Source organism: Xenopus tropicalis, chromosome 2, assembly GCF_000004195.4.
Source record: "Xenopus tropicalis strain Nigerian chromosome 2, UCB_Xtro_10.0, whole genome shotgun sequence".
Lineage (NCBI taxonomy): Eukaryota > Metazoa > Chordata > Amphibia > Anura > Pipidae > Xenopus > Xenopus tropicalis.
The window spans coordinates 100,982,349-101,008,611 of record NC_030678.2 but is presented as its reverse complement, the minus strand read 5'-3'; the positions used below and the strand labels follow the sequence as shown (position 1 = coordinate 101,008,611).

General features: G+C 37.6%; 1 protein-coding gene across 1 annotated transcript in view; it reads right to left on the bottom strand.

Annotated features, from left to right (window-relative positions):
• Window positions 1–25,559, bottom strand: part of mybbp1a (MYB binding protein 1a) — a 39,057-nt gene extending 13,498 nt beyond the window's left edge. Inside the window, exons 1-21 of the mRNA XM_004911709.3 lie at window positions 25,250–25,559; window positions 23,195–23,290; window positions 22,710–22,793; window positions 22,135–22,209; window positions 20,770–20,877; window positions 20,332–20,522; window positions 16,399–16,566; window positions 15,717–15,834; window positions 15,126–15,415; window positions 14,564–14,674; window positions 14,332–14,457; window positions 12,137–12,343; window positions 11,747–11,855; window positions 9,761–9,854; window positions 9,042–9,193; window positions 8,786–8,875; window positions 7,931–8,092; window positions 5,029–5,193; window positions 4,254–4,411; window positions 1,641–1,775; window positions 287–386 (exon numbers count right to left, since the gene is read on the bottom strand). Coding sequence (XP_004911766.2) covers window positions 287–386; window positions 1,641–1,775; window positions 4,254–4,411; window positions 5,029–5,193; window positions 7,931–8,092; window positions 8,786–8,875; window positions 9,042–9,193; window positions 9,761–9,854; window positions 11,747–11,855; window positions 12,137–12,343; window positions 14,332–14,457; window positions 14,564–14,674; window positions 15,126–15,415; window positions 15,717–15,834; window positions 16,399–16,566; window positions 20,332–20,522; window positions 20,770–20,877; window positions 22,135–22,209; window positions 22,710–22,793; window positions 23,195–23,290; window positions 25,250–25,462 — 2,952 coding nt within the window. The 5' untranslated portion in view covers window positions 25,463–25,559. The remainder of the gene's footprint in view (window positions 1–286; window positions 387–1,640; window positions 1,776–4,253; window positions 4,412–5,028; window positions 5,194–7,930; window positions 8,093–8,785; window positions 8,876–9,041; window positions 9,194–9,760; window positions 9,855–11,746; window positions 11,856–12,136; window positions 12,344–14,331; window positions 14,458–14,563; window positions 14,675–15,125; window positions 15,416–15,716; window positions 15,835–16,398; window positions 16,567–20,331; window positions 20,523–20,769; window positions 20,878–22,134; window positions 22,210–22,709; window positions 22,794–23,194; window positions 23,291–25,249) is intronic.
• Between the last annotated feature and the right edge of the window lie 704 nt (window positions 25,560–26,263).

The window sequence follows — 26,263 nt, the reverse complement described above, 5'->3', positions numbered from 1 at the left end:
AATTTGGTGCAAAAATGTGTTGACATTACCAACCAGATGTGCGACCAGATTTATTAAACTAATTGTCAATAGTCAAAAAACAGTGGCTACTGCATCACAGTAGCCACTTATGATTTTAATTTTTGAATAAAGGATTGTTTTTCAGAAAAGGAGTGCAGCACTTTTCTCTTTTTTTCAAGGTATTGTAGTAGTGTTGGAGCATTGCGTGTATTGGGCCATTTTCTAATGTAGAAAAATATGACAATCTATTCACAAAAACTTCTAAAACTGGCACTGTTTCATTTACCTGCAGAGGCGAGACATGGCTCCTTCTTTGCTTTTTGGTGCCCTCCTCTGGTTGATCAATCCCACTGCCTTTTAACACTTTTAACACATAAAGTGATGCACTAAAACAGAAATGTCAGTTTAAAAAAAAAGTTCTGCTTAACATTTGTACCAATTGCAAGTTTTATTAATTTAGTAACAATAGGTACCAGTTCAGGAGAGGAGCAATTACAAATACCAAGTTGTAATATTAGTATATGTACAAATATTTGTACATTATTTATTATCATCGCTTTGTATACCATTTATTATCATAACTTTGTATACCTGCCCGGGGGGGCTATATTGCCCCCTTTGAGGCACGCCTCTGAAGTAAGTGAAAAACATTATTGGGTATTTTCAATTTGTCTTTAAAGGAGAAGGAAAGGTAAAAACTAAGTAAGCTTTATCAGAAAGGTCTATGTAAATACAGCCATAAGCACTCACAGAAATGCTGCACTAACTTCTCTGTGAAAAGATTTCTTGTGTCTGTAATTCATGTGCACAAGACATGCAGCTTTCTGCTCTCTCCTCCCTCAAGAATGCTAAGAACTCACTCCCCCCCCTTAGGAATGTGGATCTGAGCCAATTAGCAGGAAGCTGACTCATAGTCTAATTAACTGAGCATGTTCACTTGGTCTGGGTGTCTGTGCAGGAGCGAGGCATTATGGGAACTTTCTTTACACAGCTCAGTGTTTTTCTTCCTGTTTGGCTTTTGATCATCTGAACAGGTGAAATATGGGGAGACTTAAGGGCACTATTGAGACAACTGAAGGTATGCCTGCAGCTTGAGATTAACTCTCTATTAGCCTCTCCTTTAAGGGCTGTGACACACGGGGAGATTAGCCGCGCTGCCACTGTAGAGATGCTGAAACTTTAGGCTGGTGCAATACATTCAGTATATAAAATATTCATATTAATTTAAGTGTTTAACAGATGTGATATTTTAGGGCTGGCTGTGCCACATAGGAATGCAAAGTGAGTACTGGTTTGAGGGTCTCAGAAACATGTTTAAAATGGTTTTCCATAGCCACACATGCTCTACCATAAGTGTTTATTTATACCCTCTTCAGAATAGATTCTCAAGTTCCTACAATATTAACCAAAAATCAAAGCTTCAAGAGCTGTGGCTGTGTCTGAAAGGGAGACCAACTACCATGTCACTGTCAGTCTCGAAGCTAAAGAGCACAAAAATGATGCAATGGTGCAGCCAAACCCCCTCATTTCTATAGAAGCTTTAGCTTGGCAGCATATACTCTGGGCCTAGAAGAGCACTGGTATAACTGTGTTTAAGCGAAAAGCAGAGTTTTACTCCAAAATTAAAGGGACTGGCTTACCTGAAACAGTATAATGCCACAGAAGAGTCACTTTGTTTGCAGGCTTTTGCCACAAGCCTTTCCATCATGCCGTGCAGTTCTTCCTTAAGCTCTCCAACATCTTTACAATAACGCTTGGCTTTACATAAATCATTCCTATAAGGTAGAGAAAGAACAGAAAGCCTTATATTCTAATTCAGCACTATTGAATAGGACCTAGTTAATACGCTTGCCACTTATACGCTTATAGTTTTGAATCCAGGATACTGTCCCGTCATAAAAATGGTTTTACTATCTCACTATATGTGAGTAACGTGTAATGTTTCAGCCTCCTCAGGACCTCATCATACACATATCTCTGACTGCAACTCCTGAGTGTAATTCAATTCAGAGTAGCTACTGCCCTTTACAAAATAAATTGCATTTCACAAGTCAATGTGTTCCCATTAAATTATGTTTTTGTGGCCCCTTCTTCTGTCTGTTTAAGCATTACTCTGAGCATGTCAGATCCTTCTTGCTGACAACGTGTGCCAGAGCCCTAAAAGATATTACTTCACCCATATCAGGTGACATATGTCTCAGGCCAATAATGGGTCAAGGCTAAATGTATCAACTACTTAATTTTAATACCCGTGGACAATTCTATTGGAAAAACAGATAAAACAAGTGTTTTGCACCCAAGTAACATGCTCCTACCCTGTGAGATTTTATCTCTGCAACAGTTATAACAGACAGGTAACATGCAATAAAAAAATTTATATATTTTATATTACAGAACTCCTTTCGTAAAATAAAGTTTCAGCTCTGGGAAAATAAATAAACAGGTAGGGGCCGATTTATGAACCTTTGTTTTTTGCTCTTTCACAAATCATACTATCAAGCTCTAAAAATCACATATTTTACTAATTACTTGACAAAACAAATTTTTCATAATTTACCAAGTGTAAAAACTATGAAAAACACTAATATAAAACTACGCCATCTAAAAGCTTGTCGTGCTCATGTAGATTTCAATGGTAGCTGTCCTAGGAAAATTGTAACAATCATTATTTAATTCGAGTTATTTGTTAGTGCTCTAAATTCTTATAAAAATGAGGATTTCAAAGTTTTCATATTCTTCTTCATTTTCACTGTAAATTTTATTTGATCATGCTTTTTATATTTGGATCTTTTAATAAATAAGTGAACATTCAAGATTTTTTTCATTTGTTTGTTTTTTCTTGGTAAGAAAAAGTTACACAACTTAAAATTTTAAATCCTACAGCAAGGATGTGGCATCCTTGCAGCAGGATCTTGACCAACTGGCAATCTGGGCAGCAGAGTGGCAGATGAGATTTAATGTGGATAAATATAAAGGTCATGCAACTGGGATGTAAAAATATGCAAGCCACCCTTAATGGGACTGCACTAGGCAAATCCATAATGGAGAAGGACCTTGGAGTCCTTGTAGATAATAAACTTGGCTGTAGCAAGCAATGCCAGGCAGCAGCTGCAAGGGCAAACAGGGTTTTGAGCTGTATTAAAAGGGGTATAGATTCACGGGAGGAGGGGGCTATTCTTCCCCTTTACAGAGCGCTGGTAAGGCCCCATCTAGAATATGCTGTTCAGTTTTGGTCTCCAGTGCACAAACGGGACATTATTGAATTAGAGAGGGTCCAGAGAAGGGCAAAGTCTCGGTTATGAAGAAAGACTGGGCCAAGTTGGGTCTGTTTACACTGGAGAAGAGGCGCTTAAAGGACAATGAAAGGTTAATATAAATTAAAAGTAAGTCTAAAGGCATTCTTTTTAAGTACTAACTGCATATCTAAATTCCCAGATCTCTGCTTGCTTCTCTGAGATATGGTGCTGGCAGCCTACAGCAGTGTGAAGACTACAGTGACATCACTGAAATCTCTCTGTCCTTCCTGTAGGCTGGAAGCGGATCTGGCAGAGGGGAGGGAATGAAACACATGTGCAGTATGAAGCAAGAAGGGAAAGGAAGGGAGAATACCTTTTTGGAGATGGCTGCCTGTTCTAGAAAATGTGAAGTAAGTGTGACTGAGTAAATATTTGATTAGGTGAGCCAAAAGTGTGGCGTTTTTACTAAATAATAGGAGGACTATTGGGCAGTATGCTTTTTAAATTTTGACTTGCATTCTCCTTTAAGAGGTGACATGATAACTATGTATAAATATATAAGGGGGCCATATAATAACATCTATAATGCTTTATTTACCATTAGGTCCTTCCAACGGACACAAGGGCACCTACTCCGTTTAGAAGAAGGGAGGTTCCGTTTAAATATTCGGAAAGGATTCTTTACTGGAGAGCTGTGAAGTTGTGGAATTCCCTCCCCGAATCAGTTGTACTGGCTGAAACATTATATAGCTTTAAGAAGGGGCTGGATGGATTCTTAGCAAGTGAGGGAATACAGGGTTATGGGAGATAGCTCTTAGTACAAGTTGATCCAGGGACTGGATTGCCATCTTGGAGTCAGGAAGGATTTTTTCCCCTCTGCGACAAATTAGAAAGGCTTCAGATGGGGTTTTTTGCCTCTCTCTGGATCAACTACAACCTAACTTACTATGTTACTATATCTACCTCACTGAATCCCAAACTAATCTGGATATGTGCATCATGTGCTTGGGTACTTACATGAAAATGTCTGCTGTTTTTCTGAGAAAGTCTTGTTCCTGTTGGTTAGATTCAGAATTCATGCTTTGTTCAATTACAGAAATTAATGGTTCAATGATGTTAAATACAAGAGGACTGTCAGGCTGCTTTTTCACAAACACCTCTATCAGATCCAGCACCTGTGGACACAGAATGAGTTGTCAGTTATCAGTTAATGACTTTTTTTTCTTTTTGCACTCAACAAATGCAATAATGAGATACTAAAAAACGAGCACCATTAGCAGTCATATCCTTTAAAAGTGAATGATTGTGCACATCTAGGACAGATTAAAAAAATGTGTATGTGCGGTTTCAGTATCTTATACATAGGAACAAACTAAGGGATCTGGAAAAGAAAATTCTAATAAATCCTAACCAATTAAATAAAGGAATGGGTGCCCTTTACAGTTCAGTACAAGAGGGCTCAGTTCGTGCAAGCTACATATGAAGAAAGCTGGTGAAAACTGCTGACATCACTATAATGGCGCAAGAGAATGATATAACATAAGCATGAAAAAAGACAGGACTTTGGTCCTTCAAGAATTAAACTCATGAGACTACTTTCAATTTTGCCCTAAGAAAGGTATGTAAATGATTTGAGGTTTCATTCCAGTCAGAGAACTATAAGCAAGAAATCTGAATGTTCTCATGCATGCATGGGTTTTGGATTCTGATTAAAAAACTGACATACCCAACTCTGCATTAAATGATATTTTCATTTAGTGGGGAAAAAAGCATTTAAAATAATATTAACAACCTTTGTCTTGAACTCCTTGCGCAAAATCTTCTCCCCACGGATTCTGGCTTTCTCGTCCTTCTTGGCTTGAATACGTTTTTTTTGTTCAGCAAACAAGGCTGAGAGATTTTCATCCAAAGCCATCATAGTATCATCGTCCAAATCCTCATCACTTTTGTCTCCTTCCTATTATAAAATAGTAGAATATGTTCATAAATAATACATTCAAAGTATTTTTAACATTTGTTCCTCAAAACATAATCAATTTATTGTCCAGTTGAGGCACAAGGACAATCTCTAGTATACTAATGCTCACACAAGCCAGCTGCCAGACTAACGTATGCAGTGTCTCCAGAAGCTTCTCGCCATTGTTCTCTCCCTCCTCATGAGTTTAAATTTTACAAGTGATAAGATGGATGAAAAAACAAATTGCATATAACTTCATATATAATTCAACAATTAACGGGGTGGTTCACCTTCACATAAATGAAGCTATTTTAGCAGATTAGGTAATTTTAATAAAATATATAATTATCTCTTTAAGAAAATATCTACTGTTTTAGAGGAAATTACCTCTAAAGATAGTGTTTCTGTATAGGACAGGAGTCAGTGGAGGCAGCAGGGGAGGGGGGTCGCCGACCCATTTCTGCACAAGCCTGTGTCAGCGTGTTGAAGCTGCGCATCTCTGCTTCCTGTCTCTCCTCTGATTGGCTGCTAAAGTTACAGGCAGGTAACATGATCCCTGCTGCTGTTGGAGGAGGGAGAGGGGAGCAGGGGGGAAGCTCACATGTGACTCACACTGCAGAGAAGAAAAGCTCCTCCCTGAAAAGTTTTTCTGTGTGAACTGCAGCTATTACAGTATGTTTTCAACAGCTTACTCAGACACGTATTATCATACTCAGGAGAACATAATCTATCATTTTTCGGGTAGCAGTAAGATCAGGTGGACAACCCCTTTAACTTGGCTGTATGTTTTGGAGTGTGGGAGGAAACCCACACAAACATTCCTAAATAAGAACATGACACCATGTAGGGCTATGCCAAAATTTATGCAGTTCCAGGTTGTGCACCAACCTATGTAATTCTGTAGTAAATGTTCATAAACATAAATGCTAGACTTTTAAGAGGATAAATTCTGCATAGTTACACAGAAACCAGTGCAGTTTTCATCACATATTTACTGTTACTTAGAAATGCATTATGTTGTTTTAAAAAAGATGATCTGATACCCATCACTTATGCAAACATGGTAACATTCCTCCTTCAGGAAAAATGCATTATACTAAGTTAAGTTACCCCATTAAATATTCAGTTCTTTATGAAGAAATGTTCACATATCAATGTTTAATCTTGTTTTTATTTATCTCTGTATTTAATTGCAGGTAAACAACAAAAAATAACCTTGATTTACTCAAAAGGTCTTTTGATAAAACAAAAGATAGAAACAAAAATGTGTATTCTGAGGAAAAAGTTAGGACACCCTACACCCTAATAGCTAGTGTAACCCCCCTTTGGCTGAAATCACTGCAGTGAGACACTTTTTGTAGCCATCTACCAGTCTCTGACACCAGTCTGAGGAAAGTTCACCCCACTGCTCAATGCAGAATTCTTTCAGCTGTGAGATGTTTGAGGGTTTTTTTGCATTTACAGCCGGTTTCAAGTTCCCCCACAGCATCTCAAAGGGATTATGTCATAAGATCTGGGCTTTGACTTAGCCACTCAAAGACTCTCCATTTCTTAGTTTTCAGCCAGTCCTTGGTAGATTTACTGGTATGTTTTGGGTCATTGTTGTGTTGCAGGGTCCAGTTCTGCTTCAGCTTTCTTACAGATGGTCTCACATGTTTATCAAGCACCCTCTGATAGACAGTAGAATTCATAGAGGATTCTATGATAGTGAGCTGGCCAGGTCCTTCTGCAGCAAAGCACCCCCAAAACATGACACTTTCACCTCCATGATTCACAGTTGGTATGAGGTTCTTTTCGTGGAATTCTGTATTTGGTTTACACCAAACATGTCCTCTGTTCTAGTGTCCAACTAATTAAATTTTAGACTCATCTGTCCAAAGAACATTATTCCAGAAGTCTTAGTGTTTGTCTCTCTGGCCTTGATCTTTCTCTTAGAGGGCAAAGGTTTCCTCCTAGCACACCTCCCACATTTTAGGGTTTTTAGCACCTTGCGGTCTGCTCTTGGGGTGAACTTCCTTGGACGGCCTGACCTGGGAATGTTGGCAGTTGTTTCCTCCACTTGAAATTATTTTCTGGACAGTGGAATGGCTGATTTCAAATTCTTTTGAGATCTTTTTAAATCCCGTAACAGACTTATAAGCTGCTACAGTATTCTTTCTGAAGGCCACAGACAGCTCTTTTGATATCACTGCGGTGTTCACTCTCACCTCAGTCAGGAGCACACCAAACTAAATGTCTGAGGTTTAAATAGGGCAAATCTCCTTCAAATGCAGAGTAATGATGTTCTAATTATGGGCACTTAATGTGATACACCAGTGTGTGATCTAAACCATTTTAAGAGGGACTAAATGTGGGGGTGTAGTTATTTATTCCTCACCAGAAATTGCATTTTTGTAAAGTTACAGGAGATTTTGAAAAGTCTTTTCATCAGTTTGAATTGTTTAGTTAGATTACTTGAATCTCCCAGAATGGTTAAAATTAAGATTAAATATCCATAGGTCCAAGAATGTTACAAAAACACACAGGCTTACATTGGGTGTCCTAATTTTTTCACATGACTGTATGCTAGTTTATTTATAATCAAGTAAATGGCTAGTAATTACAGAGAAAAAGAAAATCCTTAAAAATTGAAGAACTGTTTGTTTAAATAGGTAGAATATCACTCTTCTAAATAATCACTAATTCATCCCTTTTCTCCCTCTGTTTCAAGGCATCATTGTGTTATTTATCATCTTACCACTGCACTCCCATCCTGCAACACCTGCATCAGCTGCTTGCGGAAAAGCTCATTAACATTTTGATCCAAATGCTCTTCATCACTGCTGTCTTGCTTTTTATCCTCTGCCTCATCATCTTCATCAGAGCTGCTATCATCTGAGCTGCTCTCCTCATCGCCCTCCTAGGAAACAAGTACAAACTAATTGTAGGATTATCAATGGGACAAAGGTCAGTAGCAGTCAAAATGTATTCCTTGGAAGAAATTGCATATTTTATTATCAAGTTTTTACATTTTTACAGAATTGCTACAAGCCTAGAAATGTTTTGCTATCCCTCGAATATTCAGATGCCACATGATAACACTGAATAAAGAGTAGAATCAGTGAGGATTGATTAGCAACACTAATGTCAACCAATCAAAGTTTTGCTTTCATTTCTCTGCCTGCAGCTAGCTGAAAAAGACAACCGTTCATTTGTTGCTATAGCACTTGGCATGACTGCTTGCCTACATTCATACAATATCCTAACTTTACAGTAGCATGATATAGGATTCCCTATATAGCAGATAAAATAGTCAAACAGATTGAGCACCCAACATTTTAAATTCAGCAAAACTGCATCAAAAGAATTAGTAATAAAATATAATCACATAAAAAGAAAAAATATTGAAACCCAGCTGAAACAAAGAAGTTGCACCTGCTTTTCCCTGCAGACTGTTAAGATAATATTTTATTGCCTAATGGTATGATATGAAGAGCCAAATTTAGTTAACTCATAAATCAAAGGAATGGCATAAGGACTTTGCATAACTAATGCATATAATTCATACATTAAGTCCTGCTTCTTTCTTTTCTAACATCATGGAGACTCCCACCTGTTTATCAGAGGTGCTCTTCCCATGATCCTTTTCATCAGTCACAATCACAGCACCTTCCTCATCATCTTCTTCTTCAGGGTCAAGTACCTGAAAATGGCAAGGCCAAAGGTAAAGAAACACCTGAATAAAAGCTGGTCAGATCAGCAGAAGAGGCATGTGCCTAGAGCATCCAATGCCCTAATTAAAATACTTAAAGGTAAATGTTTTTAACATGATCTATCCATTCCTTCCAGGCCACAGTATTGAGACTTACATTGAGAATAAGTTGCAGTGCATTTTTTGTCACATAAGGACAAATCTTCTTGAAAACATTTCTTGAAACAAGTCGAAAAAGTCTGCTTGGTTGCGAGAATAAAGACAAGAGGATCTCTACCATCACTTCCACCCACTCTGGCTCCTGTGTGTCTAAACAAATAAATTAACCAATAAAAAAGAGAAAGCAGAATGCCACTGGAAATGACAAGTAAATCCAAATCAAGGCAAAAATAATGCAGAATTGGCTGGGAGTTTTCTAAAATAGGGGAGTATAAACCCATCTAGAGGAGAACTATTATGTATATTATGTAGACAGTGATTTTCTAAGATAATGCATTTGTTGTGTGTTTTTGTAATACAGCTTTTTTCCAGCTGTTCTCCAGTTTGGAATTTTAGCAATCAGGTTGCTAAAGTCAAATTTACACTAGAACAAGTAGTTTGAAAATGAAGCTGGAAGATTTATAGCAGAGGCCTTAGAGACATAAGTAATTATACGTAACAGTAAAATGTAGCCTTGCAGAGAAATAGATTCTGGCTGCTAAGGTCAGTGACTCCCATTTGAAAGTTGGAAACATGTAAATGTCAAATAAATTCAAGGTCATTAAAAATAAACCAACTAAAATGCTGCTAAGAATGGTACGTTAAATAGGTGAAGTTAATAAAGTAGTTCACCTTTAAGATAAGTTATCAAGGAATGCTTTGCAAACTAAACATTACCTTCCTTATTCTCTGTCTTCTTTGACTTCTTACTCTGAGCTTTTTCCAGGCAATTATGAATATCATTCAAGAGGTCGACACTCTCCTCTGGAGTCTAGATTAAACAGAGCACAACTAAAGCTTTTTCTCATAACAGAACAGTGGGAAGGTAGCAAGATAGCAGCTGCCAGTAGATATTAGAATAGCACTCAGTAGTAAGAAATCAAAGTCTGGCTTGGGACGCATCCAGTTACATGGTAATAGGAGAAGCAATAGGTTATCTGAAAGCAGTTCTAATATGTATGTATGTATGTATCCAATATGTAGCACTGGCTCCTTCTGAAAGCTCAGACTCAGGTACAATGCACTGAGATGGCTGCCTACACAGCAAATATTATAACTAAAAAAAAAAATTTGTTGGTTCAAGAATAAAATTTGAAACGGTAGAGTGAATTATTTGCTATGTAAACAGGGTAATTTAGAAATAAAAAGTAAACCATAAAAATCATGACAGAATCCCTTTAAAGGCTGTTAATTAAGAGTTGAGATTGCTGTTAAGATGGATACATGCAGCAATATTTTCAGTGGCCAGTGAACTAGATCCCTAACCTTTCTGACTCGTAAGCCACATTTGAATGTAAAAAGACTTGGGAGAGCAACACAAGCATCAAGTTCATGGAGGTGCCAAATAGGGGCTGAGATTGGCTATTAGGTAGCCTCTATGCACAGTATCAGCTTTATTTGGTAGTAAATCTTGTTTTTAGTCAACCAAAACTTGCCACCAAGTCAGGAATTCAAAAATTTCTACCTGGTTTGGGGACACTGAGAGCAACATCCAAGGGGTTGGTGAACAACATATTAGACACGAGCCACTGGCTGGGGATCACTGAACTAGAGTATTGGTGGTCAAAATGATTAATACAGTTCCACTTGTTCAGTAGTTGCCTCAATGAACAGATCAGGGGGACAACCATTCATGAGTTTGGCCATTTTATTTTAAGCAGATTCTAAATGGCAATGATGTCATAAGAAAATGTACAAGCAGAACCCCTTTGGTCAGAAATGTACTAACTTCATCTGCCTTTATTTTATGTGTATTCATCTTTACAACGTAACAGCAATAAAACAGCAGATGATTATTACAAAGCACTGCATATTGTGGAGAAAGGGAAGCACTGCAAGTGTCAGGACTACCCATAACAACCCTGAATGAAAAACACCTCAAGGAAGTTTATGAGAAGTTTGTTTTTGTATTGCAGCAGAAAAATGTGTTTTTTTTTTTTTCTTCACTACCCTTTTTTCTGTCAAGATTTGTTCAAGGAGGGATCACTGCAACTGAAACCTGCAGTTCTTAAAGGGCATCTATCAGCACCAAATTGATTACCCCAAAGGTGCGGGCGAATAGAGCCACATTCCGGTTGGGTGAAAAAATAGTCTTTTTTTTAAAAAAACGCCTCCATCAACCTATCAGTGCTATGCCATTCGCATTGGGAGCTCCATCCATGTTTCCTCACATGCTTGCAGTTAATTAAAGAGCCTCGCTCATTATGGTGATGTTACACACATATGCATAATTTAAAATCTTACAGAGTATTTAATTTGCATGCTTGTGTCCCAGAATGTCCATCCCGGTGCAGACGTCATATCACTGGTGGGTGGCAATTTTTCGTAAAAGTAGTTTTGCTTTCCCCAACCAGAGTGTGGATTCTACTAGCCCACATGTCTGGTGGGGGAAACAATTTGATTCCAATAGGTGCCCTTTAATTTATGTATACAGGACAGCATAGAAGTGCTTTTACTGTATGTTCAAGGAGTTGACTGGTTAAGCATACCTTGAACATGACAAATGTGGTAGCATGGTACATGTGGCATGGTTTCATTATTTTGTGCAGAATTAATGAAAGGAATAGGTGTGATCCATTAAAAAATCATAATGCAGAGCAGGCAAATACCAAGTCATAACCTTGCAAACAATACATTTCAGGATGCAAATGGGTGTTTCTGTACCTTGAAGAGATGAATTCCCACTAAAAGAAGCAATTGCTGATATGCTGATAGCTCCATGTCATGGGCCCTTTTGGACTTCTTTTGCAGAATTTCTACATATTGCAACATTCTGCCAATAAAGAAAAATGAATACGAAAGGCACATCAATATCAATGACAGCTTGACAGATATGTAGCATCATATACCTATAATTATTCAGCCAAAATACACCTTCTATTAACTACACCTTAGTCATAAAGGTTAATACACTAATTAAAACTGACTACTAAGAAATATAAAAATAATCTAACATTTAAAAGAAATTTAAAATAAAGATCGACAGGCTTGTAAAAATAAGAAAGACTCCCCAATAACATACTGTAAAACTGAATAAATTGATTTTTTTTTTACCGATCCCAAGCTTCTTTCTGTTCCTGGCTAAACTGTTTGATTGCCTTCACAGCCTTTCCACGTGTAAGAACAGTGTTGGCATAGAGAACCATACAATGAATCCAAAGTCTTCCATCAGCAGTTACACCAACCACATGCTTCTCCTTTAAAATGTCAGTGGCAGCACCTTCCCCTAACAAAGGCATGCAGTTCAGGTTCAGCAACAGGCTGCAAAAGAAAGAAGAGGACACACTGAAGAATTAAAATTTTCTTGCCAAGCACATGAGAAATACCTATAAGACATACAGTGGATATAAAAAGTCTACATAAAATGTCTGATAAAATGTCAGGTTCCTGTTCTGTACAAAAATGAGACAAAGATAAATCAGTTCAGAACTTTTTCCACCTTTAATGTGACTTATAAACTGTACCACTCAATTGAAAAACAAACTGAAATCTTTTACGTGGAGGGAAGAAAACCAAAAAAACTAAAATAATGTGGTTGCATAAGTGTGCACACCCTTATACTAATACTTTGTTGAAGCACCTTTTGATTTTATTACAGCACTCTGTTTTTTTGGGTATGAGTCTATCAGCATGGCACATTTTGACTTTGCAAGATTTGCCCACTCTTCTTTGCAGAAACACTCCAAATCTGTCAGATGGCGAGGGCATCTCCTGTGCACAGCCCTCTTCAGATCACCCCACAGATATTTAATCAGATTCAGGTCTGGGCTCTGGCTGGGCCATTCCAAAACTTTAATCTTCTTCCGGTGAAGCCATTGCTTTGTTGATTTGGATGTACAGTATGCTTTGGGTCGTTGTCATGCTGAAAGATGAAGTTCCTCCTCATGTTCAGTTTTCTAGCAGAAGCCTGAAGGTTTTGTGCAAATATTGACTGGTATTTGGAACTGTTCATAATTCCCTCTATCTCAACTAAGGCCCCAGTTCCAGCTGAAGAAAAACAGCCCCAAAGCATGATGCTGCCACCACCATGCTTCACTGTGGGTATGGTGTTCTTTTGGTGATGTGCAGTATTGCTTTTGCGCTAAACATATTTTTTGGAATTATGGCCAAAAAGTTCAACCTTGGTTTCATCAGACCAGAACACCTTTTCCCACATGCTTTTGGGAGACTTCAGATGTGTTTTTGCAAAATGTAGCCTGGCTTGGATGTTTTTCTTCATAAGAAAAGGCTTTCGTCTTGCCACTCTACCCCATAGCCAAGACATATGAAGAGTATGGGAGATTGTTGTCACATGTACCACACAGCCAGTACTTGCCAGATATCCCTGCAGCATCTTTAATGTCACTGTAGGCCTCTTGGTAGCCTCCCTGACCAGTTTTCTTCTCGTCTTTTCATCAATTTTGGAGGGACGTTCAGTTCTTGGTAATGTCATTGTTGTGCCATATTTTCTCCACTTGATGATGACTGTCTCCACTGTGTTCCATGGTATATCTAATGCCTTGGAAATTCTTTTGTACCCTTCTCCTGACTGATATCTTTTAACAATGAGATCCCTCTGATGCTTTGGAAGCTCTCTGTGGACCATGGCTTTTGCTGTGGGATGCGACTAAAAAAATGTCAAGAAAGACCAACTAGAGCAGCTGAACTTTATTTGGGGTTAATCAAAAGCACTTTAAATGATGGCAGGTGTATGCTGACTCCTATTTAACATGATTTTAATGTGATTGCTTAATTCTGAACACAGCTACATCCCCAGTTAGAAGAGGGTGTGCACACTTATGCAACAACATTATTTTAGTTTTTTTGGTTTTCTCCCCTCAACCTAAAAGATTTTACTTAGTTTTTCAATTGAGTGGTACAGTTTATAGGTCACATTAAAGGTGGAAAAAGTTCTGAAATGATTTATCTTTGTCTCATTTTTGTACAGCACAGGAACCTGACATTTTACCAGGGGTGTGTAGACTTTTTATATCCACTGTAGGTATCACACTGTACATTCTAGAATAAAAGAAATAAGTGGTAATAATATAAAGAACTGGAATCTTTTCAGAGGCTCAAGAGTGACTATAGAAGATTTAATAAACTTCACAAGGGTTTAAGCCCTTTACAATTCCCAAATTAGAAGGGGGTAAGAGCAAATGACAAGCTACTTCATATTTCTACAATAAATATGATGTTCTGACACCAATCGAGAAGCTAATGTAAATTAAAAATATCTGGTTATTTAAAATGTTTGCATTTTAACCTACCTAAAAAAAGCGTCGGCCAAAAGTGAACGGGTTCTGTCATCAAAAGGCACAGAAACAAGCGATTCTGTCTCTGGTATATCAGAGACAGATTTCTTAGCTTCAAAAAACGCATGAAAAAAGATAAACCTGAGTTATGAAAAGAAAAAATAAGATTAAAGCATTCAAACATACAAAAAAATGATGTACTGCTAAAGATAATGTCATTTATTCAGACTGAGTAATTTCTCCTTACCGGGCAATATCCATGACTTGGTCCTCATCCCGTTTCACTTGTGGATTTTCAATTATGCTAGTAAGACGTGGAATAATCCATTTTCTCAAACGAAACACAACATACTCAGAGCTGAAGAAGAGAGAATATATACTTGCCTGAAACAAGCTCTAAAATTACAGCTTATTCTTTACTTATTACCTATTTTAATAAAATGTGTGTACGGTTAGCTTTTTATCCACACTGAATATTCCTTATAAATATGTGGCATCATTAGCAAAAAGAAGCTGACAGAACAAGAGCTCTAATCCCATATAATTATACAAATTCAAGTTCTATTACTATAAAGTCTGTAAACAATTCTTAACCAAAAAAAAAAATCAGCCTTTGCACAGGTAACATTGCTTGTTGGTATGCTAAGAAACAAGGTGAAAAGCACTTTATTTTTACAAATGTAAACAATAAGTGTCCGCTTTAAAAGGTATCCAACCCCAACCCCGTAGTGTCTCTTCTCCCTGCACAATCCCAGAGACACAGCTTGGACTATATAGTGTTACAACGCGCTGTTCTGGAAGGCACTCACGTTTTCTGTTGCTCTTGATTCTGCTTCTGCCTTCGGGTGCTAAACTCCAGACATGAGTCAAGGTCTGGGGAGATGAACATGTTCTTCAGCCAGTCAATGTAGCTCTGAAGAGCACCAGGTTGCACATGTTTGATCACTTTCCACACACATGGTATTACAGGGTAACCTTGGTTAGTTAGCTTAGTAAAGCCAATAAGAACTGCCAGCTGTTTTTCAGAATTAGTGCAATTCTCAAGGAAAGAGTCCATGTAAGTCTCCATTTCTGGGGCAAATTTAAACCGATCTGCAGGCTTAAAGTCAGAATACAAATAACTATTCAAATCCTAACTTGACTTACTTAAATGTATAGTTTCACAGATTACTGACATGAGGTCAGGTTACCCAACACTACTATATTCTAGAACAAATATATTTCCTTACAATAAACAGAAAAGCACATGGCATGGTACCTTGTCAGTCAAGTTACTATTGGCTAAGGCACGTATAATATATAATACTTTCATTGTACAATTCCTACAGTATTTAGACCAGATGAATGATTATGTAGAAGCTTCAGCACATGGTCTGTAATAAATTAGAGAAGAATATTACCTGAGTGGAAACAACATGAGCGCCATACTGCTGCATGACTTCACTCCGAAGAACTGTCTGCAGTTGCTTCCCATCCAACAAGGGCAGAGAAGCTCCCAGCAGTCTAAAACACATGTACCTAAGGGACCATAGAATGAGTTAAACAGATGTTAAATACAACTGCACTGAGGAAAAGTGGTGGAACAAAGTGGAAACCAAAAGGTCTTCAAATACAATGTTCTGTGCCGTTTTTGTTAGGGATGAACCCAATCCCGGTTTCGGTCAATCCCGGTAATATATATATATTTATTATATATATATATATATATATTTTTTTTTAATATCTTGCTATAATTTTATATATATATATATATATATATATATATATATATATATATATATATATATATATATATATATATAGTAAAAAAAAAAATGCTACACATGTGCATCAGCCATTTCTGCCAATTGTTACACTGCAGAGCATTTGGACTGAGTTCAGTATTCAGTCAAATCTATCAAGGAGGAAAGGTAGGTTCGGTGCATCCCTAGTTTTTGTAAAACTAATAAAATCACACAACACTTTTTTTAAAGCAACCTTGTGTACAACTAAGCACAGGAGAAGACTTCAGTAACCACAGAACCTTTTCAGCTTGTTTATTTCAGCAAATGTAAAAGAAGGGGTATGTTACTGGAAACCTACATGCAAGGTCCCGATTGATCCTTCATTAAACCATTTTCAACAGCTTCTCGCCAAAACAAGTCAAAAGTCTCTTCCTGCAGCGATATCCGCATGACATCCAAAGCCACTGCTGGCAGGCAACGATCTTTCTTCACTGACTTGGCAGCAGTTTTTAACAGGTCCACCAACCTAAAGTCATAGGAGTTGTCCATTAAATTATATTGCCCCACTCTTGATTCTTCAGAAGTAAAATCTCATATTTGTTTTCAAAGGAATCCAGTCAAAAACTCCAGAAATGACACCACTAAGCAGAATATATACAAAACCATACAAGCAGGGAACTCTGCCTTAATAATTAAGTGTAAAATATTAATTCTACATACTAAAGGCATATTTGCTGGGATACTTTATGTTTCACTAATGCCCATATTTATCCCCCATTTACCCACATTAGAAACAAAACATGAAGGATTTAAATATGCATATACCTGGCTTTCATTTAATAATATCACTATTTCTTAATTAAGTAAATTTAGCAGAGGAACAATTTACTAAATTTCATATATAAATAACTGCTAAAGCTTTTGGCAACTTTAAACACATTGAACTGTAAGTTTTTAAATATCCCTACTGATTATTGTATGGGATATTCTAAAACAAGTATGGAACCTGTATCCAGGATGCTCATGACTGGAGTTCTCGGATAAGGGTTCTTTCCATAATTTGGATCACCATACTTTAAATCTAAATTGTTTTGTCACCAATATGGATTCATGCAGCTTAGTTATGATTAAGTACACGGTACCATTTGATTATTACAGTGAAGGAGGAAACCATTTTAATTCGGAGCTTTCTACTTAAACGGGACCTGTAGACAAAAGCCTTGAGATGTGATTTCTTTTTACTTATCTTTTAATTCATCTTGTAGTTTATTAATAAAGCCACTACCTGGTTGCTGCGGAATTCCAATTACCAGATACTAACTTTGCTTACAAATTAAAGAAATTGGCAAAACAAAACCAAGTAGTGCAAAACCCTCAAAAGGTATAAAAATAAAGACAATATTCAAGATGATTAGCATCATATTTCAGATAATTTTTTGGTAAACATGTTCTTTTTCATTCACTTTTGTTATGCACCTCAGTACTAAGTTTTTTTATATTTAAAATAATATATATATATAATTAAAATAACAAGATTAAAATAATATATATATATATATCTCTTTATATATATAATTTTAATTATATATATATATATATATATATATAATTTTAATTATATATATATATATATAATTAAAATTATATATATATATATATATATATATATATATATATATATATATATATATATATATATATATATATATATATAAAGAACTACCTGCAGCGTGTAGTAATGTTATGGCTGCATTCGCAACAATTGTTGCTAAATCTGTGAAATATTGGGCAGCTCTGCCTGGCTGTTTCTAATGTGGTTTAAAAATGCAATAATGTTGCAACTTTATTCGCAACTATTGTTGCTAGTACTTGTGATATATTTGGCAGCTTTCCCAGTTGCTTCAAATGCAGTTCAAACACTGGGGAATAGTTTCCACATCGGAGGTAAGTATATCCTAAAGAATCCTGCCTTAAAGAGTAGCTCAAATTAATCCAACGAACTGTATAATCAAACTGTATACCTCAGTTTTATTATTTTGAGCAAATTAATATATTATTAAGATTTAGGTTTTTCAGATTATAAGCTAACGGCGCAAGTGAATCCTGGGTCCTAGAAGGTAAGTATATCAAACGTGTGGGGTAGTTGTGGGTACTTCTATCCAAGCGGGAATTGCTGGGAACTTCACATTGGTCCCAGTTCAACCACGGCCAGCAGAATAATGCCCTACCCGACACAAATCCCCACAAACAAAACCTGAGTACCCGATACAGCTCCCCACAAGCAGGCACTTAAGTCGTATTGAAACAGTAAGTTATTCATTCTGAGTTATTACCCCCTCTATCTTGCCCCTATGGATACCAAATAGTCCAATCCAAGGAGACCAATTAAGGGAAGAGGGAGCCACCCGAAACCGGAATTAGGAGCTCAAAAAATAACGACTCAGATCAGGAGCTACAGACTGGGTATCTCAAATGATTTTGTATCCGTAGGTTGTTAGTTCAGAGTTATTGTCCCCTCTATCTCGCCCCCATAATTACCAGACAATCAAATTCAGGGAGACCAAATACGAGGAGAGCGAGACACAGAGTACCAGAATACAAACTCCAAAAGTAACAGTTCGACCAGAGTGCCCCTTCGCTGTTCTTATGAGGATATGCTGGAAGTCTTTACTTCTATACTAGCATTCACATATGCGCCGTTCATCAGCGATCACCAAAACCTGTATATCATTACCTCGTCGTGCCTACCATTACCCATTTAGGTTACCTCGGCACGACTACATACAACAATGCACGGAAATAAGGATGCCTGATTTACTGAAACAAACAACAGCGACACAGGTCAGCCTAGCTGCATAGAGGACATACTCCAGTTGCTAATACTGAATTAAATAAATCTAACCATCAACAACCACGTACAGCCTAAGAACAAATTACCTCATCGTGCCTACTACCACATATACAGGTTACCTCGGCACGACTACACAAAGTGGTACATAAGATTGCGAACGCCGACACGCGTTTCGCTCATAGCTTTGTCAAGGCGAATCTTATGTACCACTTTGTGTAGTCGTGCCGAGGTAACCTGTATATGTGGTAGTAGGCACGATGAGGTAATTTGTTCTTAGGCTGACTACTTGGTATCCATAGGGGCGAGATAGAGGGGGTAATAACTCAGAATTAATAACTTACCGTTTCAATACGACTTAAGTCATTCGGGGTGCCCAGCCGGGGCTAACTTACTCAGGTGCCTGCTTGTGGGGAGCTGTATCGGGTACTCAGGTAGGGCAGATTATTCTGCTGGCCGTGGTTGAACTGGGACCAATGTGAAGTTCCCAGCAATTCCCGCTTGGATAGAAGTACCCACAACTACCCCACACGTTTGATATACTTACCTTCTAGGACCCATGATTCACTTGCGCCGTTAACTTATAATCTGAAAAACATAAATATTAATAATATATTCATTTATCAAAATAATCAAACTGAGGTAATTTTCAACCTCTTATAAAGTTTGTTGGATTAATTTGAGCTACTCTTTAAGGCAGGATTCTTTAGGATATACTTACCTCCGATGTGGAAACTTTTTCCCAGTGTTAGAACTGCATTTGAAGCAACTGGGAAAGCTGCCAAATATATCACAGCACTAGCAACAATAGTTGCGAATGAAGTTGCAACATTATTGAATGTTTAAACCACATTAGAAACAGCCAGGCAGAGCTGCCCAATATTTCACAGCATTAGCAACAATTGTTGCGAATGCAGCCGTAACATTACTACACGGTTTTTCATACAGGACAGGAGCCTGACTGATATACTCAGAACTAATGTGAAATTTCTGCAGGTAGTTCTTTATATATATATATAATTTTACATATATATATATACTTTTAGGAATCTACAATATTTTGCTAGCCTAGTCACCACACTAAGAAATACCAGCCGCTAATAGAACATTTAGTTGGTCTGCTTCTGACCATGTGTAAATGTAGAGGTACTAAGATTGCCCCTTGTTATTTTAACTCCTAATTTTTCTATTCTTTTCCTATTTTGTAACTTGTGGATTTTAATTATAATTAATAAAGATTTCTTTTATATTCGCCAAGTGGTGTGCCAGTATTTTGTGTCTTTCTATCCCACTTGTAACTGCATTATACACACACTGTGCACTGTGCGAGGTTACCCTTACCACTAAATATCTCCTTAACACATGAAATGTAATAGATCACTACACAGCTGACTTTGATAAAATAACTATATTGCAAATGTATAAAATTGTGGAAAACCATACTTAGGAATGTTCTCCTGTGTAGTTATCACAGAGGATCCAAGCAGTTTCTTCAATTTTTTGGGTTTTAGAACCCCTGGAAATTTCTGCATTCCAACCAGCAGCAGATGCAGCTGCTCTGGAGAACTAAACGCTGATGTCAGGTCTGCACGAAGTACTCCAAACAACACTTCCTCGAATAAAGATTCTGGAATCTGCCAAGGAGAAAGTTTAAGCATTGTATGCTGTTAAAGTGAAAAAAAAGCATAATCTTCATAAATTCCCATCTAGATAACATTATACAGTTAAATCTGGAAATGAAGCTTGGTCGTTTTTCATGGCTGAAAATCTGATAAAACCCATCATCGATGCACCAACTTGTGCAAAAATAAAAACACACCAATGTTCAAATGCATTTCCTTACACAAACATTTATCATACATTATAACCAGCATGTCATACCTCTGAGAGAATGTCAACAAGTGTTTTCCTGGGCAGATCTTTCAAGTGTTCCTTATATTGAGCAATGTTTTGCAATATTTGCACACACTGTAAAAGGACTTTTGGATCCTGTAAAAAAATATATTGTGTATTAAAAGCGTAAAAATACTAAACAATCTAAAAATAAAAACAATTCGCAAGGGCTTAATTGTGAAACTTTTTCATATTAAAACTAGCTTACACTGCTTGATATGCTTTTGCTTGCCTCTCCCACTCACTGAAAGGATAAGTCAAACTTAGCAGTATATCATCACTATTTATTTACATAACAGCTAAAGCTGTCCATACACGCAAAAACCTTGTTTCGTACGATATTCGGTGCGTGTATGGCAAGTCGGTGAGTCAACCGTTCGGGCGGGTTAAAAGATTTTGATCGGGCGCCATAGAAGGCGCCTGATCAAAATCTGCCTTCAGGGCTGAATCGGCAGAAGGAGGTAGAAATCCTATTGTTTCTACCTCCTTATCTGCCGTTTCAGCCCTGAACGTTAGTGGCTGATTGAACGATCTTTCGTGCGAAGATCGGAAATCGCCAAATGTGTGGCCACCTTAAGAGTAACCTGGTCTGAAACAGTAGGGGTTTTAAGATAGCACTAACCATCTAAGACTGCAGCAGAGATACTGGATATAAACAGTTCACACATTTCAACTTTCTCTTGTGCTTAGACAATTCAACTGACTTGTGAAGAGGTTTTGCACACTTAACATGGATTATGATGTTTCATGACAAAGGATTAAGATTTATGGCTGTGTCACCACTGAATGTATTTCTTAACTGTATTGCTTACTGCCCTAAGCGTATACTAGATCTAATGTGGTATGACCCTAAGAAAATTGCTCCTCTGTGGGCCTAAAGACCACTTTGGGGGTGACTGTCTGTTGCTCTCTAAAATAGTCCTGGAATTCCAACAAAGAATCATTTAGGGCGAGATGTGAGTTTATTTGCTTATTCTTGAAACTATTCTTGAAAGTGTTGCATAACAGCAACATTTTTATATATCTGTAAGAATGTGATAAACTAAGGGGAGGCCCTGGCCAAATGCTGTACCAGAATGCAATATAATACTTGCTTTGTAGTATTTACTATGAAGCACTGACACTTAACATACCCAAAAGCTTTTAGAAGCCCAAGTTCACTACAGCATAAAAAACACGGCACAGTGTACCCTTGATGTGTCAGACAGCGCTCTACATAATTTATTAGCAGAGTGCAAAAAAAACACACACACACAAGTTTTTGGGGAGGAACCCTCAATCATGTACTTGGCTAACCCAAAATAATGCGCCTCCATTCTTTTTTGTGCTGTGCCTCAAAGGAGAATGTCTTACCTTGGCAAGACGACCAGACTGAAACAGTGCAAGGACACCGAAAAAATTCCCAAAGGCAGCATTTCGGAGTACTTTCTAGAAAGAAATGTTTAGGAGTGAAAATCAGATGTTACTGAACATATTTTGCAACCAATTTTCCACTTAAGCGGTGTATTCTCAAACACACAAACAGCATGGCAGCCAAATAGCTGCTGAACTTCTAAAGTGGAAAACTAATGAACAAAAGAATTCAAAGACAACTGAAAAAAAATGAAGACCAATTGCAAGCTGTCTCACAATACCAGTGTCTATGCCATATTAAAAATTAATTTATAGGTGAACTAACCATTTCAAATACTTTAACTATTTCTTTGTTTTTCATAATATAGGCAATATTTAGTTTGGCAACCCTAATGAGCATTATCCCAGAAACGTTTAGTAACAGAGCAATACTTAAGATGGCATGATCTTTTTAAATAATACAAACACTATACATCTACAATTGCATTAATAATGCCCAGAGTTTGCCAAATAGAGGGTTTTAATAAAACCCATCAGTAAGCCTGAACTGATGTTAAACTGATAAGAATTCTTACCTTGTTCAACCGCTCTAGATTATGTTTCTCAGAGATATGTTCTAATACTTTAGATAATGGAATTTCTTCAAAACTCTGCAGAACCTTTGAAATAAATTACGGTTAATTGCTTGAGACCAGGGGACTACATACAAGTTACAAAGCTGGGGTAAATTATTCTATATGCACACAAACATCTGGCTGATGAGGGTTTAAACAAAGCAGCTGGAGGACTTTTGGTGAGCTACCTAGTCTATCACAACAATATATTTATTGATGGTCACAAACTGACCAAATCTGGAATAGTGTGGTGTATACAAAACAACATTTCTGGTAAGTTATTCTTGAGATTTACATTTTCATGCTCAGCCACAGTATCTGCTGATCATATACTGTACAGTGAAAAAATATACACTAAATGAAAGCAAAATATGTTCATGATCGATGTCCCCAGTAACACATGAGAAATAAGCAATGTGGTCGACACACAAAATAAATGTACATACCTGAGCCAAGGCCAAACTAAAACCAGGACGCGCTGCTTCACGTGTTGCTGCTAACCCTTCTACAAGCCTTTTAAAAGTGTACTTTAGTTCATCTTCCTATGGAATATAAACAAATTACAACATTTTGAGAATGGAACAGCGCTTACAAATATTCTTACATTCGTCCACAGGTGGAAGCAATGGAGTGTTTAGCATTTCATTTGCTTTTAACCCTGAGCAGATCCCATGGAATAGTAGTTATCTGTGAGCCAAGGTAAGTTCCCACTGTAAAAACATTGCTTCCAGTTACCAGGAATTTCTGTGTAAACTGGAAGCACATTCCTTGCCACTTAATTGCAAAGGAACACCAATACACTGGGGAATGCCATGTAAACATTCTTCTGCCCCTACTTATCATTTATTCATCAAATAGTCAGTGTGTCTATTTTTGCTACCAGTTACAGGAAACATTTGTATTACATTACATTAACATTTATTTATAAAGCGCCAACATATTCCACAGCGCTGTACAATAAGTGGGTTACATACATTGGACATAGAGAGTAACACATAAAGCAATCAATAACCGATACAAGAGGTGAAGAGGGCCCTGCCCAAAAGAGCTTGCAATCTACAATTTGTACCCAAAAACCCACTGACTAATTAAAGTGATACTGACACTAAAAAACTACTCTTCAAAATCTGAATGTACATTAAAAGTTACATATAGTTCATGTTGATCGTTTTTCACTTATAGGGCTGCTTCTGTAAGTAATTGTTACTGGAAGTCCCTATAAACCTGACTGTCCCTTCTCAGTCTGTCAGTTACAGCTTCTAATGCTAATGGCTTCCTGCGACACAAAAATGGCCGCCCCCTCATAGAGGGACACAGTGGATCAGATAGGGAATGTTAAAGCATCAGGCAAATACTTTTATGGCAAAATTATAAATATCATGCAATGATAGATGTAAAAAAGGGTTAATTTCAGGTGTCAGTATCACTTTAACTAGAATTATAATTAGCTAGAAAAGGAAAGGAATTCTTAGGCTAGTGGCATACAAAACCAGCAAGAAAAGCTCAATTTTGGCCCCCTCTGCTCCTTTTGTGTAAACAGAGACCAGACTATAATTTGCCTGTGACTGAGCATCTGATTTTTGCCAGAAAACACTTAAGTGGGCATATGCCATGTGTGACATTGCACTGCTATTGCCTGCTATTACAGTGAACTATGAGTTATAAAAATGCTTGTGTAAAACATTAGCTTAAAGACTTATAACACATAAGAAGTTCTGACTACAATGGTGTACTAAATCATTTTGTAACTGACACCATTTATGGTGCAACGTTAGCTGCCGACTCGGCTTCTTATTAGACCATGTATGGTGCCAACCAACAACCTTCATGATCAATATCTGGCCATGGATCAGGCAGATATTTAAAAATCCTGTTTACTGAGGGCTGAATAAACTGTACAATGTGGTCCTTACCTGACCAATCTACTCTATTATAATCTGATTGCAAACAATTGGGAAAAAGCCTGATATGTCCCCCACATAGGTGGCAAAACCAGGCAAAGATTTGCAAATGTGGCAATGTCATCAAAAACACTGTTCGCTTCATTATGACTAGCTTAAGCCACAAAGTACTTGTTGTAGGTAGTTAGTACAATTTTTTTTAGAATTTCTTTTGATTTTAGGTAACTTTTATAACATGAGACAATTCTTGCCCTAACATTAAACTTCTTATACACTGCACACTTCCGATCACAAACTGCCTGAAATTCTTGTCCTATATTACATTTTTACCCAGCAGAACACAAAGGATAATCACGATAACCACCACATGAATGACATAATTCATTATGAACATAAATCATTGCTGCCTTTTATTTAGTTATTTTATACCATAATGACGTGCTTATCATTTAGGTTTCAGAGGTTAAGTCCATGTTGCCAGGACTGTAGTTCTACAAATAAGATGACACAAAAGTGGACGTCTGTTTTCCTCATACGAGATCATATGTACATGCACTTTAGAAGAACACATGAGCCACTAGTTCTTCATCAGGCACTCACCTTTTCGCTGGATTTTAGATACTGTATAAGGTTCTCCGTAGCTGCCAGACGTACATCTTGCTCGGGCTTTGCGATATCCCAGAAGAAATCCAGAAACTGTCGGTTTTGTTGAATGATGCCCCGGGCGGCGGCGGCGGCTGTCTTAGGCTGTTTCTGTCCAACATGAACATCTGATTCCCCAGTATCCATGGTCGAGCTGCACTCCACAACCATGCTGTCCCTACAGCACACGTGGTTGCCAAACCTCTTCCGGGGTCACGGAGCATGCGCAGGGTAGCGTTCTCCACAGACGCACAACAGGAATTGGGAACTGATGGAGTTGTGTGTGCTTGTTTATGACATTCGCTTGCATCCTGCATTATGTTCTTAGAGGCTATGCATGTGTCTCACGGGGTTTACAAACCAGAATCAGTTTAACAGATCTATTGATGTCATTTTGAACTTGCCTTTTGTTTACAAGGACATACCTGATTCTACTGATAATTGTCTCTATGTGTGTTTTAGCAGAGGCAAGTCTCAGCATTGTCTATGGCAGAGTATTTTCTGGCTTTTAGTAGCCATGACAATTAGCTGCTACTAAGTAGCTCCATGTGTTTTCACCCAAAAGGCAGTGGCCAACAGGGAGATTAGTTGCCATGCGACTGGCATACGCATTGCTACGATTTCCTGAAGTTGCCCAAAGTTTTCTTTAGGGGCGACTTCGGGAAATCGTAGTGATGCGTATGCCATCCCACCAGCAATTTACATTCTTGCCAGTGGGATGGCATTGCAGGGGATTAGTCACCTGCAGCAACTAAGATTTGTTGCGGGGCGACTAATCTCACCATCTGCCACTGCCCTTTGGTTGAAGACACATGGAGCTACTAGTAGCAACTACTTGTCATGGCTACTAAATGTCAGAAAATACTCTGCCATAGACAATAGTGAAAATTGCCTGTGCTAAAACACAAGTAGAGACAATTATCAGTAAACAGTGTCTCTGCTGGCATGTACCATTGTGAAGTAAGGGAAATT